We start from the raw sequence: 22,621 nt of genomic DNA on the forward strand, positions 1-22,621 counted from the left end.
TGCCTTCAAACTTTAATCTAAACAATAGAATCTTATAATTTGTTGAATTCATCTAAAATTTATCTCAATGTTTTTTCATCTTTATTCAGCTCCTTCCTTCAAATGTCAATTTTCAGTTCATAAGGAATATGGCAAGTAGGGAAAGAACAGAATAAAGGGTTAAACAGCTACAATCTTATCTGCCTGATTTAGCTCGGATGTTCAACTTTTTTCTACTGGATATCTTGTTACTCTCTTTTCAGAAGCACTTGACTTCGATATCTATTCTTTGAAGTATAAAAATCATCATAGTCATAGTTGAAGACTGACATTTTAATATAGATAATAATTATGGTTACAAATTCCATAATTAAGAGTTTCTATGGTCTATTTCCAAAAAAGCCCAAACCCTCTCAGTTAGAGTTCTCAGGTTCCCCTCCACCAACACACAACTCTCTCATGGTTGCCTTTGTATGTTAAAATCCTTCCAAAAGCAGTTACCTTGATATTTTCCTTTGCTTCCCGACAATGAACACCAGACCCCAGTTTAACAGCTCGACGACCCTAGTTATAAACAAAAGTAGTAGGATTATTAAGTAGTGCAATGACTTCAACATTAAGCTATTCTGGTATGAAAGATCTAACAAACTATGAATAATAAAAACTTGCTTGCTGAAGCCTAGATCAAAGATGAGGTTATCTCCACTACATTAACTTGGAATTCTAAAAAGAAAAGTAAAGACTAGTGAGATAAAGTTTCTCTAACCATATGGTTTCAGGAAGTTATTAAAATCAGAATTAAACCTTTGTCTTAAGTTTGTGGTGTCTTTTATGAAAGTAGTAGATTGTGTTAAGACTGTTTAATAAATAAGTGCTGGGTTCCAGATTTCCTGAACTTCAGACACTTGGGGTTATGAGAACTCATTGAAATGCAAAAGCACACTGATCCTCACCACATCTAGAACTCACACAATCACAGAATCAATGGATACCTCAAAAATCATCTAGTCCACCTCCATCCAAAGCATGAATTTCATCTTTAACTTCCCAAAGAAGTAGTCAGTGAGTCTTGTCTTGGAAGATCTCGAGTGACTGGAAACTTACTTGCCTGTCAGACTATTACTACTACTTTGTGAAAAGGTTTAGAGGTGGAAAGAACTGTCTTCAAGGATTTGAAGGGCTAGCAATTGAAAGAAGAATCCGATAACCTCAGATGCTGAAACTGATTCTTGTATGGAATAATTTCCAGGCCCTTTACCATCCTGTTTACCTCTGGAATGGCATAAAGATAGGCTTTACATCCTAAAGAATATGTTTTAGATCATTTAAAGTTTCATTGAGGCTGGCATCTGTAATATGTAAATATCAATAATTACTGTCAATTAGTTCTACTATGTAGGCTGGAGATTGATATAAAACAATCACCTGACTAAAGATAGAATTAGTCATTAAAAGAATTTCTGTGCTTCTAAATCAATAAAGGTAGCACTTTCTGCTAGTTCTAGTAGGAAGATAATTCATGAATAATGATAATAATGACACATTCACATAACACTTTAAGATTCATAAAGTACTTGATGTACATTGCCTCATAAATCTCTTATTAAAAGCAAAACAAACACGTCCTTAGAATAAACATTCAAAAGAAGATGAAAGTGTCCCTTAGTATTTACATTGTTTTAAAAAGTAATTTGATAGCACATCTAAGGGAAAAGTTGATTCTGTTTCAGCATAAACATAACAAAAGGTAGGTAGGCAGCTTAGTGAAATGAGAGCTAGGCTCAAGAACAGGAGGTCCAAGGTTCAAACCTGGCTTCAGACACTTTCTAGCTGTGTGACCCTGGGCAAGTCACTTAACTCCCATTGCCCTACCCTTACAGCTCTTCTGACACAGATCCAATACACAGAACTAATTCTAAGACAGAAGGTAAAGATTTTAATAAATAAACATAAGATAAAAAAGAAATAATTTATATCATATATATCTATGACTTTAAAACATGCATTAAAAAAGTAAGAAATTTTGATTGCTATCAACTATATAAAATACAATATGCTCAAATCTTTACTCAGGAGCTGACTGATTATTCAATATATAGACTGTTTAAGACTCTTTGAGGGGGTAGCTGGGTAGCTCAGTGAATTGAGAGCCAGGCCTAGAGATGGGAGGTCCCAGGTTCAAATCTGGCTTCAGATACTTCCCAGCTGTGTGACCCTGGGCAAGTCACTTGACCCCCATTCCTTAGCCCTTGGCATTCTTCTGCCTTGGAGCCAATACACAGTATTGACTTCAAGATAGAAGGTGAGGGTTAAAAAATAAATAAATAAAAGACTCTTTGTGTCTTCTCTTCCATTCTGCTGGTCACCTTTTTTTGATCCTTTCACAGTTACTAACTCCATAGGCAGTGCAAAATACAAGAGGAAAAAAGTCTAGTTTAAAATACAAGAATAATATAAGGAAAATTGAAATCTTTCATGCAGAAATAGTAAGGTTTCCTCAATCAGATTACAAATAGCTCAAAGGCAGGGTCTTCTATTGCTTCTCTAACTCACCTAGAATTTAGCTAAATAGAAGTGTATGGTAAATGCTAAACGTTTACTATTAAATGAAGAATTACTATAGTAATTCATTTAAATTATTTAAAATTGGCACTAGGTGACATAAAAAGTAAACAACTTTATAGACCAAAGCAACAGCAAGTTTATTTGACCTGCTTTTCCATTATTAAAATATGATATACATATAATCTTGGGTGTTGCTAAATATACTCAAGTCTTAATGATCAAAATCATAGGTAAAAGACTTGAGTATGATTATTTGAAACTTCAGACATCAAAAAAACTAACCAAGTATTTGGTGAATTTTTCTTATTTATTCTAGCAGAGTTAATATGATACAAAGATTAAATTGAAAAGTTGCTAATGTTTGATAAAGCTAGTAAATGCTAAATAAATATCTATGGGGCAGCTAGATGGCTCAGTGGATAGAAAGCCATGCCTAGAAACAGGAGGTCCTGGGTTCAAATGTGCCCTCAGACACTTCTTGGCTATGTGACCCTGGGCAAAATCAATTAACCCCAATTGTCTAGCCCTTACCACTTCTCTGCCTTGGAACCAATACTTAGTATCAATTCTTTTTTTTTTTAACCCTTACTTTCCATCTTAGAATAGAAAGTAAGAGTTAAAAAAATAAAATCTCTTGGACTGACTACTGACATGGAGCTTAATTGCAATAGACTAACATTTCACTAACCTCTTTGTCTATGGCAGTTGTATGTACTTGAGCTTCTGTAAGTTCACATTTAAGGGCTTTCTGTAGACTATATATAACATGATCGTAAGAATGGTGTTCATCATTGAAAAGGACACAGTAGTATCTTTCAGTTTTTTCCCTGATAAAGAAAAATTGAGATGATTAGATAGAGGAAACCACAAAAAATACAGTAGGCATACATATACAAATAAAACATAAGAAAATTCCATTATTTATGGGTAGATTGTTGACATTAGACTTATCCTTATAAGTCTTTTTAAGTCAACCAATCAACAAGCATTTATTAAACGCCTACTATGAGATGGAAGTGTGAAAGTGAAAAGAGTACTGCATCTGAAGCTAAAGGATCTGGGTTCAAACCCCACCTTTTCTGTCTCTTGGATGTGAAATCCTGGGAAAGTCAATTAATCTCCACAGACCTCAGTTTCTTCATCTGTAAAATGAGGGGTTGGAATTAATGTCTGAGGTCTCATCCAACCCTAGATCTGGACCTTGAGAGTGTTATACGAGACATTAAGGTAGGTGCTGAAAATGCAGAAAATCAAATGAAATGGCTCCTTGTCCTTAAAAAGCTCACCTTCTATTGAAAGAATATACACATGGCAATATATTTTTTAAAATGTATAAAAAATAAATCTATAGGGGAAACTAGGCAACTAGGTGGTTCATTGGATAGAGAGCCAGGCCCAGAGTCAGAAGATCCCGCGTTCAAATCTGGTCTCAAGACACTTTCTAGCTGTATGACTCTCAGCAAGTTACATAATTCCAATTGTCTATCCCTTACTGTTCTTCTGCCTTGGAACTAACACTTGGTATCAATTCTAAGAAACAAGGTAAGGGTTTTTTAAAAAATAAAAATGTATATAAAGTTAGGGGGATAGAGGACACCAAATGTTAAGGGATATGAAGAAAGGATTCATTTATAAAGTAGTACTAGACCAGAATCTTAGAACAAGAGTTTCTAAGAAAGGAGGGTTTTCAAGGTCAGAAGAATAGGCACAACAAAGGAAAAGAGATAGAATCTGGAATGTCACATGTGAGGAACAGTAAGATGGGCAATCTGGCTGGATGGCAAATTACAGGGAGAGGAATAATATATAATAATGCTGGAAAGGGGTAGGTGGGGGCCAGGTTGTAAATGCCAAATAATAATGGCCATTATCATCATTATCTTTTACTGTTTTTGCCTTTATTCCCCTACGTAGACTCTGACAAGTAGCTTCTAGATTGAAAAAAAGATAAACTATTTCTTTTAAACTAAAATACCTCGTTATCTTTTAAATTAAAATACTCATTCTCACTGTGCATTCACCAATATATTGTTCCCTCCTCCATTGTCTTTTCAATGCAGCTTAGGAATTTATAAACCAGGGACAAATATCACTCTTCTGCCTTGGAACCAATACACAGTACTGATTCTAAGACAGAAGGTAAGGGTTTAAAAAAAAAAAAAAGAATTTATAAACCAAGAATACAAGAAATTTGGAAGGTAGCTATGCTAATATCTGGAGTCTTCAAGGTCTGACTTAAATGACATTTTTTTAATGAAATCTTTTTTTTCCAATGAACATTAATAACCAGAAGGGGAACATTCTGATAAACACAGCAGAACACAAAAAGGGAACTGTACATCAACTGTGAAATCTCCATTTCATTCAACCTGGATTTTTTAAAGTACCTAATAAATTCCTTGCATTACTTCTAAATCTGTCTTATTTGTGTTTCCTCCTCTTCCCTCCTAAATATTAAGAAAGTGTTTTGATGACTTTTTTATCTGGCATCAGTATTATGATCCTTTAACTTTTTCCTGTCAATTAAAAAAAAGGCCTCAAGGGAAAAAAGTCAAAACACTATAAAAAATAAGTATAGTAAAGAAAAACAAGAACATGCAAAGGCTATCTCTCAAAATGCATGTCTCTTTTTATAACTTAAGTACATTCCTCTTTCAGGAGAATGACATGCCCACAGGTCCTCTAGAGATAGGACTATCTAGAGATAGAGATCAGAGAGCTTTTAAGCAATTTTTCTTAACAATATTGTTGCTTTTCTAAAATTGTTTTCCTAGTTCTGCTTCTTCAGATCAAGACACTCTGAATTTTTTGAAATTGTCTATTAATTTATGTTTATGGCTATTTCTTCTAAGACATTATCCTCCCTCTTAAACTTCCCTTTCTCTGCCCTCATCTGCACCTGTTTGTCTGAAGTTTGTTGCATTCACACACTATTTATGTAGATAGATTCAGCCCATCTTTGTCTCCTTAAGATTCTGAGGCTACTCTGATACATCTATAAACTATTCTTTCCACATACTCCAATTATGAGCATCAGTAACCTTTCTTCCTCCTATATTCACCAGTTAGTTTATTCCTCTTAACCTCTCTTGTATGCCTCTTCTTAAAACTACAAGGCCTATTTTTTATTCTGACCCATTGGAATATTAGCTCTATGGAGACAGGTAAGGAGTTTAATTGTAATAGGTGTTATTATCTCATCATATATAGTTCCTTCCAATTACTAAAATAATTAACTTTTCTGTTTTCTGGACTCTTGTATTTCTATTTTAAAGTTTCTCCTCAGTTCTGGTCTTTTAATCAAGAATTCTGAAGATTTTCTTCTAAAAAAAAGTCCATTTCTTTTCCCTGCAGGATTTTACTTAAGCTTTTCGGAATAAGTTATTCTCAATTATAAACCTATCTCTTTTACTTTTTGGAATATTGCATTCCAATATCTTCTTGTTGTAGGAGTTGTCAGGTCTTATGTGATCTTGATTGTGACTTCTTGATATTTAAATGCTTCTTTTTGGATGCTTGTAATCTTTTTTCCTTTGATGTGGGAACTCTCAATTTTGACTCTGACATTCAAGAAACTTTTCCTTTGAGGATTTCTTTCAGGAAGTAATCAGTGGATTCTTTTTATTTTCATGCTGCCATCAGTTCTAATAGATTTAGGCAATGTTGAATTGTGATTTTCTTAAACTGCCTGGCCTCTTTTTTAATGGTGGTTTCCAATGAATCTAATAATTCTTTAAAAACCTCTACTTAACTTGCTTTCCAGGTCAGTTTTTTTTTCTTTTGGATAGCAGATAGTTTACATTTTCTTCTATTTTTTCAATCTTTTGAGTTGTTATAGTATTTCATGATATCTCAGAAAGGCAGTGATGTCTGTTTATTCTAATTTTCAATGAGTCCATTTCTTTCAGTCAGATTTGCCACTTTGTCTTCAAAACTATTTATCCTCCTCCTAATTGTTCCCTCCAAAGCTTTTACCTCATTTTTCATCACTTCATTTCTTCAAAGTATTGTGTCCACTTTTTCCTCTGAGTGCCTGCAGTTGCTACAGAGTTGCCATTCTTGAGGACCACTAGATTTGCATGTTGAAAAATGTCCTTTTTTGGTTTACTCCATCAGGCAATATGCTTTTGGATGGAGTAGTCTGCCATGCTTAATTTTGCCCTGGGTTACTACTGTTCTTGTATTGATATTCTCCAGCTAACAATGAGTCCCTCTGATCTTTGAGGTTTGGAGTGCAAGATTTTCAATGCCCTCTACAGTATCTCAAATGAGGAGGTTCTGGTTTTTATCACAATGCTTGCAGCCTCAGGGAGGGGGGAAAGTAAGAAGAAAAGAAGGGAGGGAGAGAATTTGGCTCAAATTTTTAAAAATGAAGGTTAAAAATTATTTTTACATGTAAAAGAGGAGAAAAATCATTAGCAGAGAGAGCGAGAGAGAGAGAGAGAGAGAGAGAGAGAGAGAGAAGAAGAAGAAGAAGAAGAAGAAGAAGAAGAAGAAGAAGAAGAAGAAGAAGAAGAAGAAGAAGAAGAAGAAGAAGAAGAAGAAGAAGAAGAAGAAGGAGATGAGGATGATGAAGAAGAAGAAGAAGAATACTAAGGGTAGCCTGGAATGTCCTAGTCTCTAAGCAATCTTCAGATAGCATTTATATAACTACCCTGGTCATTGCTCCTGGTGCTTAAAAGGGCCTGTTTGTTTTATTACTAGCCTGGGGTTTTCTTAGGGGAGTCCTCCACTTTTGTGGTCTTCAGATAGAGAGCCTCCCTGGTTCCAGTGGAAGGTTACCATCTTATTTGTTTTTGCTGTTAACCTCCATTCCAATTATCAATAGGCTGCTAAGTTTTGTTCAATTCTTATCTCACTGAATTTCTTGATTATTATTTGGTATACTGTGAATTTCAGATTTTTGTTGGAATAGGTTCCAAGACAGTTCATTTCTGCTCTGGTAGACATCTCAGCAGGTGTACCGAATGAAATCTTCCTAAATCCCCCTAAGTCAGAAGTAATCTAAATCCCCCTAAATCACAAGTAATCTCTTCTACTGGCTACAGTACTTTGTATATTTTACTGTATTTTACTTTTTACTTCCTACCTTGCATTATAGATACTATTATATATGTTCTATACTTCACTAATGGTATCTGTAAACTCCATGAAGGCACAAATAAGTCTGAGGTCTGGCTCTTCTAATAGGTGATTGCCTTCCAAAACGCAATTTCAGAAGTCCCAGCACTGTTTGCAAGACATTCTCAACTCCACTTGCCATACTTTGTTTCATCCTCCTCACTAGCTACCTTGACCTTCCTTTTCCTCTCTCCCCTCTACTATCTAGGTCTTCTTTATGCCATAATTATGCATTAACCTCCCAGTATAATGTAAGCTCTTTGATGGCAAGGACTGTCTTTTCCTTTTCTTAGAATCCTCTGAGCTTATCACAGTGCCTGCACATCATGAGTACTTAATAAACACTGGATGTTTGACTAGAGATAAGAGTCCAATTAACAACAGTAAGGAAAAAAAAATCTACTTGCTAGGATATGTGTTGATCTAATTAAAAATGGTTATAAACTAAAGAAAGGTAGAAGTAGAAGCTATCCAGAAATAACTTCTGGGTTAAAAATTATAAAGAATACCATGTAAACTAGGAAGAAGAGCATGAGAGATCTCCATTAGTTCATAAAAGATAACATTCTATACCCAAGCTGGAGTTCAGTTGGCAGGTCTTTTTCCTCTTCCCAAACAGTCAAGTCTACAATGTATTTTATCACTGAAGGAAATATCTTCTTGGCTTGCCCAATTACCTCTTCAGTTAATGGACAACCTAAATTCTGCAAAAGGCATGGTAAGAAATATTATTACTGATATATATAAGCAATAAAAGAGAAAGAAAAGATTAGTCATTTTGAACATTTTTAAAATGACTTCATTATATCTAATTTCCCAGGAATTAATTCTTCAAGCTGGGTTCATGAAGATTACAGTCAGATCTTTTTTGCTTAAAGCACTTTTGGCTGAGAATTGGTACAATGAAGGATAGAAAAACAGGGGAATTTTATATTTTCTGTTGTTCTCCTCTTGATATATGTAACTTCTGTAAGTGAAGGTCTGATTCCCTCAAATATATCCTTACTTAAAGGATATGTTTTTAAATGGATCCTAAATGGAAATGTTTTAAAATCCAGTATGTCCAGGTGTTACTAAATGCTGAATTGTAATCCAGTTTTACATGGCATTAATTAATTTTACATGGTCTGATCACTACCCACTCACCTATTTACTCTCAAGGTCAACTATTCTATCTCACCAAATTCTTTGTATTATTTTAATTTCTATTTTCTCCTCAGCATTAAAAAAAAAAAAACCCTTATCTTATGTTTCAAAGCATATTGTAAATTGGTTCCAAGGCAGAAGAGTGAAATTGGCATGGCAATGGGAATTAAGTGACTGGCCCAGGTTCACACAGTTAGGAAGTATCTGAGGCCAGACCTAAGCCCAGGATCTTTCTTCTCTAGGCCTCAGCATTTAAAGACAATTGCCTAGTGTACTTTTCTGGAGAGGCAATCAATCAATTGACAAGTATTTATTAAGTGCCTACAATGTCAGATACTTGGAATACAAAGACAAAAATGAAATAATCCTTGCCCTCAAAGAGATTAGAGTATACTGGGGTTGCAGGAAGGAAAAACACTGTACATATAAGTTCTAAAAAAATCTTTACAAATTAAATGCAAGGTAATTTACTGGGAAGAGACCATAAACAGCTGAAAAGATCAAGGAAAGAGTCATGTAAAAAGTGAAGTTTAAGCTCAAATTTGAAGGAAAAAAAGGGATTATAAGAGGCAGAGTGAAGAAAGATCATATTTTAGTCATGTTGGACAACCTGTCCAAAAATTAGAATACAGAGTGAGTCAATCAGGTTGAACCTCAGAGTATGGAAAAGGAGTAATGGTGGGAAAAGAAGATTGAAGCCAGACTGTGAAAGGCTTTGAAAGAAAAACGGAGATTATACATGATCCTAAAAGCAGTAGGGAGACACTTGGTAGGTATATTACATAGACAGAAGTGCACTTTAGGAAAGCACTTCAGTAGTTGTATGGAAGATAGAATAAGGAGAGCTTTGAGGCCAAAAGACCAATTAAGAGGTTTTGCAAAGGTCCAGAAAAGAAATGATGTTCGCCTCCACTGGCTAGTAACTACTCATGTAGCCATGAGTGGAGAGAAAATAATAGATTTGAGGGATACTTTAGTGGAATAACAAGATTTGGCAACTATGAATAGATATGGAGAAGGGGGAGAGGGATAGTAAGTCATTAAGGATAATGCTAAAGTTGCAAATCTTGATGACTGGAAAAATAGTAGATTCCCTCATTGGAAATAAGGATGTTCATTAAAAGGGTGAGTTTGAGGGGATCTATACTCAATTCACTTTTGGACACCCTGAGTTTGAGAAGCCTATAGGAATCCAGCTTAAAATATCCAATAGGTAATTGGCTGTCACCAACCCTATTGGATTAGGACTAAATTTATAGATTTGGGAGACATTTCTACTGAGATAACAATGCCTTAGGAGCCAATGAGGCACAAAAAGTGTAGCGCAGCAATTCTTAATCTTTTTTATACCATGGACCCCTGTTTGTGGTCTAACGAAACTTGTAGACATCTCAGAATAATGCTTTCACATGTACAAAATAAAATACATGGGATTCTAAAGGAAATTGTTCGAAATAATTAATAAACCATTAAAAAAATTAAGTCACCCTAGGTCAGTGATGGTAAACCTTTTAGAGACCAGGTATAGTGCCTTACCCGCACCCCACCCACCCCCGATCCCATATGTGTGCCCTCCCCACCAGAGACTGAGTGCCTTGTTGTCACCTTACCCCAGACAGGAGGAGAAAAGTCCCCCCACTGCTGGGCAGAAGGATGGGTCAAGTGAAAAAATGTCCTCAGGGTTAGGGTTAAGGTTAGAAACTAAATTAGGGTCAGAGTTAGAAACAAATTTAGGATTAGAGTTAGAAATGAATTTAAGGTTAGGGTTATGGTTAGAAATGAAGTTAGGGTTAAGGTTAGGGAGGGGAGTGGCCCAAGAGTTCCACTCCCGTCCAGCTCTACTGCTTGTGACTCACCCACATTAAACTATATATGGAAGGGAGAAAACACTTCCATTGGGCTGCTGGTTAGAGGGGCAGGTCAAGTGAAAAAAAATGTCTTGGGACTGGTGAAGAGGGGAAGGGGAGCAGTTCCACCCAAGTTCCTTGCCTTTCTAGTAACAAACTCAGGCAGAAGGTGGGCATGTGTCTACAGAGAGGTCCCAGCATGTCCCTTCTGGCATACATGCCATAGGTTCACCATCATGGCTAAGAAGACTAAGATGATCAGATGTGAAATTCCTTATCTTCCCTCCTTCTATTCCTAATATTTTGGCTTCTCCTTCCCTCCAACCACAAAATATATCCTTAAGACTAAGCCTATTCCTTTCACCTGGGTTCTTTACCCTATTTCTTCCCACCTCCTATAGGACTTTGCTCTAACTGTTGTATATAATTTCTCATTTATCTTCCATTTCTCCCTCACCATTGCCTCCTACCCATTTACCTCCAAATGTACTTAGGTTTTCCTAGTCCTAAAAAAGCATTCCTTTGACTATCTTCTTTCAGATTAACATCCCACCTCATTCATCTGCAGTGTTAAGTTTCTGAAAAAGTAGTCTACACTGATGCATTTCATCCTCACAATAAACTTCTCTGGAAACCCTCATTATGTGTCCTCAATCACCATCACTCAAACTGCTTTTAAGGGTCACTAATGACCTCCATATATATGAAATTCAAAGGCCTTTTTCCAGGTTTTATTATCTAACCACTATCAAGCTTCTGAAATAACTTACCACTAAGTACAACAGCAGAGTATTGGGCCTGGAGTCAGAAATACCTAAATTCAAATCTAACCTCAATAAATTTACTGTGTGCAAGTCATTTAACCTTTGTCCAGCTCCATTTCCTAAACTTTCTAAACTTTGTCTAGTTCAAGTTCCACAAGGATCAAATCAAATACTTATAAAATGCTTAGCACAGAGCCTGACACACAGTAGGCACTTAGTAAATGCTAGTTTCCTTCCTTCTGTTTTCCTGTTCCCTTTCTAAATTATACCTTTTCAGACTTCTTCAGTGACTCCTCATCTTCTTCCTGAATTAAATGTGGGGGTTCCCCAAAAGTATGTTATTGGGTCTGTTCTATTTCTATATTCTCTCTTTGGCCATTTCAATCACTCCCATGGTTTCAACTATTACTTCTGTGCTAATGGTATCCAAATATCTCTCTAGTGTTGACATTTCTTCTGGACTTCAAACTCTTAATTAAACCTGGAAAAGGGTATCCACACTTATCTCACTCTCTAGCTTCACTTTCTTCACACTGTCTTCTCTGCTCAAATCTCTTACTCTCTTGTTCAAATATCTCTTCTCAAATCCTTTGCCACTAAAACCTTGCCAAACCTCAACCCTGCATTATATTTACTATATGTATGATTATCTATTTCTCATATGCTACTGAAAAATGCTAAAGAAAAATCATACAACTGTCTACACTGTGCCACTAAAAATTTCTATTTTGGTCAACTGATTTAAAAATTTGCATTCTGACCAAATAAAATTTGTTAAAAGCATGTAAAAATGCCTGGCACATAGAAAATGTTTAATAAATAAATTATTATTCCCTTCCCTCCCATCTTATATTATGTAATCTCAAATGGACCCTCACTTAAACAGGATATTGAATCTTTTCCTCTTTCCTAAATGACTACTATGAGAAATGGCTGATCTAAACCTTTCTATCTCTTAAGCCACTTACACTATTTGCATCCTCCTCTCTCAGGAGAGGTCTGCCCAGCTCCAGAGTATTGTATCAACTATATCTTCTCATTAATTCTACTTCACCTCCAATAATAATCTAGTTTTAAAATATTAACTCCCAGAAATACCATTATCACTAAATTCAACTAAAAACAAAAAAGTATATGTCCCATGAAGTTCTAATGTCACCTGTATGAAGTAGACAAGAGTTCTGGACTTGAGAGTCAGAAAGATTTAAGATCAGTTCCACTTCAGTCACTGACTCAGCTCAGTTTCCTCATCTATAAAACAGGAGATTGAAATAGATGACCTCTAAGGTCCTTTCAAGCAATAAATCTAATAGCCTAAATATATACTATAGCTTTTTACCAAACCACTACCAACCTTAAGAAACTTGGGACATGATTCTATTTTAAACATTAACTTTACCTCATTATTAGACCTTGTTGTTCTAGGTTCATGAATTGAACAAAATGGGCCAGTTTTCCATGCCTCTGTGTCTCCACAGTCACAAAATCCTCCTCCAGTAGAAGTATGCATCTAAACAAAAAATAAGAATGATCTTTAATTAAAATTAAAACACATTGAGACAAAAATATAATTCAACAAAAATACTGGCATTTTAGATATAGTGAGAGAGAGATATATAGGTCCCAGAGAAATATAGGTCCCAGAATTTTGAGTTTTAAAAGTTTTTTTTTTGCTTAAACAAAATTTCTATTAGCTCTAATAATGAAAGAGGAAAAACAGAACTAAAAATAGTATAAATTTAATTTATAAAAATAAACTTTAAATAACAGGTATGTTTAAAGAATGAGCTGTTCTGGCTAATGCAACTAATTATTTGATGGATTAAAAAAACTTTACTAGCAAAAATCTCTCAAAGTGCATTTAATCTGTTTTCCCACTCTTAAAAATACAACATAACCCCAGCTGTGTGACCCTGGGCAAGTCACTTGACCCCCATTGCCTACCCTTACCACTCTTCTGCCTTGGAGCCAATATGGAAGGTAAAGGTTAAAAAAAAAAATACAACATACTAAAGATAAATTAATATTTGTTTGACAACTAATCATGTTACTATATTTCAAGATAATGGATGTCAGTTCCCATTACCGGATATTGTACATTTTATAATTAATATTTACTAAGCACTATTAATGTACTGTGTTATCTACAAAGAAAATGAAGGCAAAAAAAGAAATAGTCTCCACCCAAAAAGAATAGACATGTTATTGGGGGAAACAGCATATACACATTTAAATAGATTTTAAAAATACATGTAATTTTGGGAAAGGCATTTAATACAACTAGAAAAGAATTCATTTATAAGGTGGTATTTGAGCAGATTTTTTTTTCAAGTGAAAAATAGTATGCTTCAATTCACATCTAGAATCCATTAATTCCTTCTCTGCAGGAGGATAGCATTTTATCTCTTGAGATCTTCGGAATTACTGTGGATCACTGTATTGATAAGAATAGCTAACTTGATCAACCTACAGTATTGTTGTTACTGAAAAATGTTCTACTGGTTCTGCTCACTTCACTCTGTATAAGTTCAGGTTATTTCTGTAATTATCCTGCTCATCATTTCTGATAATACAACAGTATCCCACTACAGTCATATACAATTTGTTCAGCCACTCCCAAATTGATGGACATCTCCTCGATTTCCAAGTCTTTGTCAGCACAAAAATAACTGACATAAATATTTTTATATAAATAGTTCTCTTTCCTTTTTATTTATTTTTTAATCTCTGGATATAGACCTAGTAAGAGTAGTATTGTCAGGTCAGAGGATATGTACAGTTTTGTACCCCTTGGGCATCATTCCAAATTGCCCTCCAGAATTGCTAGATCAGTTCACAACTTAACCAACAATGCATCATTGTCCATCAGTTTGACACATCCCCTACAACGTTTATTATTTTCCTTTACTACCAGCCAAATCTGATAGGTGTGAGGTGGTACCTCAGTTTTAATTTGCCTTTCTCTAATCAACAGTGATTTAAAACATTTTTTCATATGACTAGATAGCTTTGATTTCATCTGAAAACTGTCTGTTTACATCCTTTGACCATCTGTCAATTGAAAAATGACTTGTATTCCTACAAATTTGACTTAGTGCTCTATATATTTGAGAAATTAGGCATTTATCACAGAAACTTGCTATAAATATTTTCCCCAGTTTATTGTTTCCCTTCTAATCTTGGTTGCATTGGTTTTGTTTATATAAAAGCATTATAATTTAATATAATTAAAATTCCTCATTTTACATTTCATAATGTTATATATTTATTGTTTGGTCATAAAGTCTTTCCTCATTTATAGATCTAACAGATAAACTATTCTATGCTCCCCCAAATTGCATAGGGTATCACCTTTTAGTTTAAATCATGTAATTTTGTCTTTATCTTAGTATAAGATTTGAGATACTGGTCTATACTTAATTTCTGTAATACTATTTTACAGTTTTCCCAGCAGTTTTTGTCAAATCGTAAGTTCTTGTCCTATAAGCTGGGATCTTTGGGTTTATCAGACATAGAGTGCTATAATCGTGTACAATGGTATATTGTATACCTAATCTATTCCACTGATCCATCATTCTATTTCTTAACCAGTACCAGATTGCTTTGATGATTATTGCTTTAGAGTACAGTTTAAGATCTGGTACAGACAGACAAACTTCCTTGACATTCTCCTCCCCATCCCCCATTAGTTCCTTTCATATTCTTGACCTTTTCTTCTTCCAAAGGAATTTTATTATTTTTTCTACCTCTATAAAATAATTTTGGGCAGTTTTATTGACATCGCACTCAATAGGTAGGTTAATTTAGGTAAAATTGTCATTTTTATTACATTGGCTCAGCCTACCCAAGAACAATTACATTCTCCAACTGTTTAGATTTGACTTTGTATGAAAAGTGTTTTGTAATTGTGTTCACATAATTCCTGTGTTTCTCTTGGCAAGTAGACTATCAGGTTATTTTAGACTCTCTGGAGTTATTTTAAATGGAATTTCTCTATCTCCTTCTGTTGGACTTTGTTGGTAATATATAGAAATGCTGATGATTTATATGGGCTTATTTTGTATCCTGCAATTTTGCTAAAATCATTAGTTCTTTCAACTAGTTTTTTTAATTGAGTCTCTAGGATTTTTTAAGTATGCCATCATATCATCTACAAAAAGTGATGGTTTATACTATCCTCATTGCTTACTTTAATTACTTCAATTTCTCTTTCTCCTTTTATTGCTATAGCTAGCATTTCTAGTATAATATTAAATAATAGTGGTGATAATGGGCATCCCTGCTTCACTCCTGATCTTACTGGAAAGGCTTCTAATTTATCCCCATTACAGATAATGCTTGCTGATGGTTTTAGATAGATATGACTGGGGGCAGCTAGGTGGCTCAGTGGATTGAAAGCCAGGCTTACAGACAGGAGGTCCTGGATTCAAATATGACCTCCAATATCTTCTAGCTATGTGACCATGGGTAAGTAACTTAACTCATTGCCTACCCCTTACTGATCTTCTGCCTTAGAATCAATATGTAAGGGTTAAAAAAATAGATATTACTTATATTTTAAGGAAAGGTCCATTTGTTCTGATGTTCTATAGTGTTTTTAATAGGAATGGGTGTTGTATTTTGTCAAAAGCTTTTTCTGCATCTACTGAGATAATCATGTGATTTCTGTTGGCTTTGTTATAAATATGGTCAACTATTCTAATTGTTTTCCTAATATTGAACCAGCACTGCATTCCTGGAATAAATCCTACCTTGTTACAGTGAATGATGTTTGAGACACATTGCTTTGGACTCCTTGTTAGTAAATTTTTGCATCAATATTAAGGAAATTGGTACATAATTTTCTTTCTCTATTTTTGCACTTCTTGACTTCAGTATCAGCACTATATTTTTATTATAAAAAGAATTTGGTAGTAGGACTTCTGACATTTTTTTCCAAATAATTTTACACAGTATTGGAATTGTTCCCTAAATATTTGGTAGAATTCACCTGTGAATCCATCAAGCCCTGGAGATTTTTCTTAGTGAGTTCAATTTCTTTTTTCTGAGATGGGCTTATTTAAGTATTATATTTCCTCATCTGTTAATCTGAGGAATTTAAGTTTTTTGTAAATATTCATCTATTTTGCTTAGATTGTCAGATTTATCGGCATACAATTGGGCAAAATAGCTCCCAAAGATTGTCTTAATTTCCATTTCACTAGTGGTGATTTTGCCCTTTTCATTATTGATACTGGTAATATGATTTTCTTCTTTCCTTTTTTAATCAAATTAACCAGTGGTCTATCTATTTTATTCATTTTTTTCATAAAACCAATTCTTTGTCATTTATTACTTCAATCATTTTCTTACTGTCAATTTTCTTTCTTCTTTGATTGTCAGGATTTCCATCTGGCATTTAATTGGGTATTTTTCATTTCTTCTTTTCCTAGTTTTTTAGTTCCATACCTAATTTATTGATCTGCCTTTTCTCGATTTTATTCATGTAAGAGTTTAGAAATATAAATTCTCCCATAAATACTGCTTTGGCTGCATCCCCAAAATTTTGCAATGTGTTCTCATTATTCTCATTCTCTTTGGTGAAGTTATTGTTTCTATGATTTGTTCTTTGACCCACTCATTCTTTAATATTAGTTTTCAATTCATTTTTAACTTATCTTTCCATGGACATTTATTGATTTTAATTTTTACTGCATTATGATCCAAAATGAAGTATCTATTATTTGTTTTTCTGTATTTAATAGATGGTCAATTTTGGGTGTCATACACCACTGAGAAGAAGGCATATCCCTTTATATTTCCATTCAATTTTCTGTAGAGATCTTTTAAATCTAACTTTTCTAAACTCCTTAATTTCTTCGCTGTTTGTTTTTTGGTTAGATTTATCTAATTCTGAGAGGAGAAAGTTGAAATCTCCCAATAGGATAGTTTAACTATTTCCTCCAGCTCATTTAATTTCTTCTTTTAAAATTTGGATGCTATACCACATGGTAGATAAGTTTAGTATTTATATTACTTCACTATATCTTTTATCAAGATGTAATTTCCTTGGGGGCAGCTGGGTATCTCAGTGAGTTGAGAGCCAGGCCAAGAGATGGGAGGTCGTAGGTTCAAATCTGGCCTCAGACACTTCCTAACTGTGTGACCCTGGGCAAGTCACTTAATTCCCATTGCATAGCCCTTACCACTCTTCTACCTTGGAACCAATACATTCCAAGATAGAAGGTAAGGGTTTAAAAAAAAAAAAGATGTTAATTTCCTTCTTTATCTCTTTTAACTAGATCTAATTTTGTTTTAGCTTTGTCTGAAATCACAACTGCTATCCCTGCTTTTTTTAGTTTTGCTGAAGCATAATAGATTCTGCTCCAGCCACTTTTCCCTGCTCTATGGGAGAGCTCCCTGCTTCAAACATATTGTAGAATTCTGGGTTTTAGTCCACTTTGTTAAATGCTTCTGTTTTATGGATGAGTTCACCCCATTCACAATCAGTTATGATTACTAACTTTATATTTCACACACCATCATATTTTCCCCCCTTTATCTTGCTCTCCATTTCTCTTTGTTTCTCCACATAGTGTTTTGCTTCTAATTGTTACCCAATTCATCCTCCATTCTATTAACCCCTCACCATTTTCTTTTTCCTCCTCCTCTTCCCTAGTGGGTAAGATAGATTTCTATACTCATGAGTATGTATGCAATTCCCTCTCAAAGCCAATTCTGATGAGAGTAAGGTTAAATATTACCAGTCACCACCCTCATCCTCTTCTCCATTGTAATAGCTTTTTCAGGTCTTCTGAGTGAGATGATTTACTCCATTCTACCTCTCCCTTCCCTCTTCTCTCAGTGCAATCTTTTTTCACTCTTTAATTTTGGGGGAAATTATGTCATTATAGTCAATCTATTCCCACATCCTCTATCTATACATAATCCTTCTAATAGCTCTAATAATGAAAAAATTCTAAAGAGTTATAAGTGTCATCTTCCAATATAGGAATGTAAGCATTTTGACTTTGTTGAATTCCTTAAGTATTCTCTTTCCTGTTTACTTTTTTATGCTTCTCTTATGTCTTGTATCTGAATAGCAGTTTTTTGTCAGGAATGCTTAGAAGTCCTCAATATCATTAAGGGATCTTTTTTTTCAGTTTTTTTTAATTTAATTTACTTTTTTTAATTCAGTCAATTTCAAACATTATTCCTTGGTTACAAAAATCATTTTCTATTCCTCCATGCCTTCCCCCCACTCTTCCCATAGCCGACGTGCAGTTCCACTGGGTATCGCATGTGTTCTTGATGAAAGCCCATTTAAGGGATCTTTTTTTTTTCCTCCAATGAAAGAATATACTCAGTTTTATTGGTTGGATGATTCTTTGTTATAATCCTAGCTCCTTTGCCTTCTGCGATATCATATTCCAAGTCACCCAGTCCTTTAATGTGGAAGCTGCTAAATCCTGTGTAATGTTGATTGGGATTCCATAATATTTACATTGTTTCTTTCTCATTTCTTGGCCTGAGGGCTCTGGAATGTAGCTATAATATTTCTGGGAATTGTCATTTCAGGATCACTTTCAGGAGATGATCTAATGGATTCTTTCAAATTCTATTTTACCCTCTTTTTCAAGAATATCAGAGTAGCTTTCTTTGATAATTTCTTGTAATATTATGTTTAGGCTTTTCTTTTTATAATCATAAATTTCAGGTAGTCTAATAATTCTTAAATTATATCTCCTGGAGCTATTGTCCAGATGAGTTGTTTTTCCAATTAGATATTTCATATTTTATTCTATCTTTTCATTCTTTTGATTTTGTTTTATTGTTTCTTGATGTCTCATGAAATCATTAGCTTCTACTTGCCTAATTCTAATTTTACAGAATTTTTTTCTTCAGTGTGCTTTTAAACCTCATTTTACATTTCGACAACTCTACTTTTTAAGCAATTCTTTTTTTTTCCCCATTGGATTCCTTTTCCATTTGGCTAATTCTGCTTTTCAAGAAATTTTTTTCTTCAGTGTATTTTTATCTCTTTTACCATGTGGTCAATTATGGGTTTTTTTTAAAGTGTCGTTTTTTCCTAGTATTTTTTTTGTGCCTCTTTCTCGAAGCTTTTGACCCTCTCTTACATTGCTTTCACTTCTTTCTCTCATTTTTCCTATCTCTTTTATTTGACTTTTTAAATACTTTTTGAGCTCTTCCATGGTCTGAGATCAATTCCCATTAAAAAAAAAAAGTTTTGCATGTAATTACTTTAATCTCTTTGACTTCTTCTGAGTTTATGCCTTACTCTTCCTTATCTCCATAATTTCTATGGTTGAGCTTTTTTTTTTAACGTTTGTTCATTTTCCCAGCCTATTTTTTGACTCTTATATTTACCTTAAAGGTGGGCACTGTACTCAGGATAGAGAGAACACTCTCTTAAATTTCAGTTTTTTCTTGCTGCTACCCTCAGATCTAGTTCTGAATACCTGCAAGTTTTATTTTTTCTAAGGTAGTATAATGGTCTGTTGCCTGAGAGCTCTGGAGGTTGCCTCACATAGCTGATTCAGTCTCTGCTAGGGTCTGCTGCTGGCTTGCATTGCCAAGCACACTGTGGGGTACCTTGTGGTGGGATTTAGGGTTTCACTGTAGACTTGTGCCTCACGGGGGAAGGAGGGGTGGAACTTTTGAGGGATGAGGATAGGGGTGTACTATTGGCTTAGGTGGGGTCATAGGACATCTTACTATTGGCTTGGGCTAGGACTCAGAACCTCAAGCAGAAGGGGAGGTAGAAGCTTTGTGCCAGGGCTTGGTGGGGCCAGGGTGCGGTCCCCTCTCATTCTAGTAAAACAGACCTTTCTGTCTATTTTCCAACTTGTCTTCTGCAGGAAAATTGCCTTACCCTATCTTCTTGTCAGCTCTGCTTCTCTAGTATTTGTTTTGAAGCATTACTTTAAGGTTGGTTGTAGGACATTTTCTGAGAAGTTTGGGCTTTCATGCCTCTATTCTGCCATCTTGGCTCTGCCTCCCCATACTGTTTTTTGGAGCCTCCCCTTGAGGTGAACTTTTGAAGGAAACTAGTAATTCCAAAAGGTAGTAGAAAGGAATGCACTTTAGGAATGGGGGACAGTCTGTGCAAGAGTACAGAGATAAGTGGTAGAATGTCATGTCTGAGGAATAGAAAGAATTCTAGACCAGACTAGTGCATGAATCTAGATCAGAGAGTGAATGAAGAGAATAACAATATATTGTAAGGATGGAAAAAGAAGTTGGACTCAGGTTGTGAAAAGCATATATACAACAGGATATTATGCCCAGGATTTTTGCATTTTTAAAAAATCCCTTTATAAGCTTGTTTTCTAATGGATATGCCTTTCTCCTGAAAGGAGAATACCAAAAAATAAAAATAAATAAATAATATATAGCCTATCTATTTCATTCCTGATTAAAGCTCTATAGTAAATAAATAAAACAGGAGGAAATATAAGATCATAAATGTAGAACTATAAGGAATTTTACAAGTCAATAAGTCCAACCCCCTCATTTTACAGATGAGGAAACTAAAGCCCATAGTGGTACATGATCTGCCTAAAGTCACACAAGGAGTGAGTGACAGAAGAGACAGAAAAATGAATAAGCTATTGTGGGCATTCTTCATAATCAACTTAAGAGTTAAAAGGAACCTTATAAGTAATCTGTTCCCAAACATCATCTGTAATGGGGAAAAACTCAAAGCCTTCCCAATAAGATCAGGAGTCAAACAAGGATGCCCATTATCACCTTTATTATTTAATATTGTACTAGAAACACTAGCAGTAGCAATTAGAGAAGAAAAAGAAATTGAAGGTATTAAAATTGGCAATGAGGAGACCAAGCTGTCACTCTTTGCAGATGATATGATGATTTACTTAAAGAATTCTAGGGAATCAACCAAAAAGCTAATCGAAATAATCAACAACTTTAGCAAAGTTGCAGGATACAAAATAAACCCACATAAGTCATCAGCATTTCTATATATCTCCAACCCAGTTCAGCAGCAAGAATTAGAAAGAGAAATCCATTTAAAGTTACCTGAGACAATATAAAATACTTAGGAATCTATCTGCCGAGACAAACACAGGAACTATATGAACACAACTACAAAACACTCTCCACACAATTAAAACTAGATCTAAACAATTGGAAAAACATTAATTGCTCATGGGTGGGACGAGCTAACATAATAAAAATGACAATGCTACCCAAACTTATATATCTATTTAGTGCCATACCCATTGAACTACCAAAAAACTATTTTACTGAATTTGAGAAAACCATAACAAAGTTCATTTGGAAGAATAAAGGATCAAGGATATCCAGAGAATTGTGGAAAAAAAAATACAAAGGAAGGTGGCCTTGCAGTCCCAGATCTCAAACTATATTACAAAGCAGCGGTCATCAAAACAATTTGGTACTGGCTAAGAGATAGAAAGGAGGATCAGTGGAATAATCTTGGGGTAAATGACCTCAGTAAGACAGTCTTTGACAAACCCAAAGACCCCAGCTTTTGGGACAAAAATCCAGTATTTGATAAAAATTGCTGGGAAAATTGGAAGACAGTGTGGGAGAGATTAGGTTTGGTTCAAACCTCACACCCTACACCAAGATAAACTCAGAATGGGTGAATGACTTGAATATAAAGAAGGAAACTATAAGTAAATTAGGTGAACACAGAATAATAGACATGTCAGACCTTTGGGAAGGGAAAGATTTTAAAACCAAGCAAGACTTAGAAAGAGTCACAAAATGCTAAATAAATAATTTTGACTACATCAAATTAAAAAGTTTTTGTACAAACAAAACCAACGTAACTAAAATTAGAAGGAAAGCAACAAATTGGGAAACAATCTTCATAACAAAAACCTCTGACAAAAGGTCTAATTACTCAAATCTATAAAGAACTAAACCAGTTGTACAAAAAATCAAGCCATTCTCCAATTGATAAATGGGCAAGGGACATGAATAGGCAATTTTCAGTTAAAGAAATCAAGACTATTAATAAGCACATGAAAAAGTGTTCTAGATCTCTTATAATCAAAGAGATGCAAATCAAAACAACTCTGAGGTATCACCTCACACCTAGCAGATTGTTCAACATGACAGCAAAGGAAAGTAATGAATGCTGGAGGGGATGTGGCAAAGTAGGGACATTAATGCATTGCTGGTGGAGTTGTGAATTGATCCAACCAT

At 34.7% G+C, this 22,621-nt stretch overlaps 1 protein-coding gene across 1 annotated transcript in view; it reads right to left on the bottom strand.

The window, feature by feature from the left end:
• The window catches only part of UBR1 (ubiquitin protein ligase E3 component n-recognin 1), a 178,880-nt gene that overhangs the window by 112,554 nt on the left and 43,705 nt on the right, over positions 1–22,621 (bottom strand). Inside the window, exons 4-7 of the mRNA XM_056810343.1 lie at positions 12,822–12,932; positions 8,239–8,369; positions 3,233–3,371; positions 481–543 (exon numbers count right to left, since the gene is read on the bottom strand). Coding sequence (XP_056666321.1) covers positions 481–543; positions 3,233–3,371; positions 8,239–8,369; positions 12,822–12,932 — 444 coding nt within the window. The remainder of the gene's footprint in view (positions 1–480; positions 544–3,232; positions 3,372–8,238; positions 8,370–12,821; positions 12,933–22,621) is intronic.

This window comes from Monodelphis domestica, chromosome 1 (genome assembly GCF_027887165.1).
Source record: "Monodelphis domestica isolate mMonDom1 chromosome 1, mMonDom1.pri, whole genome shotgun sequence".
Taxonomy (NCBI): Eukaryota; Metazoa; Chordata; class Mammalia; order Didelphimorphia; family Didelphidae; genus Monodelphis; species Monodelphis domestica.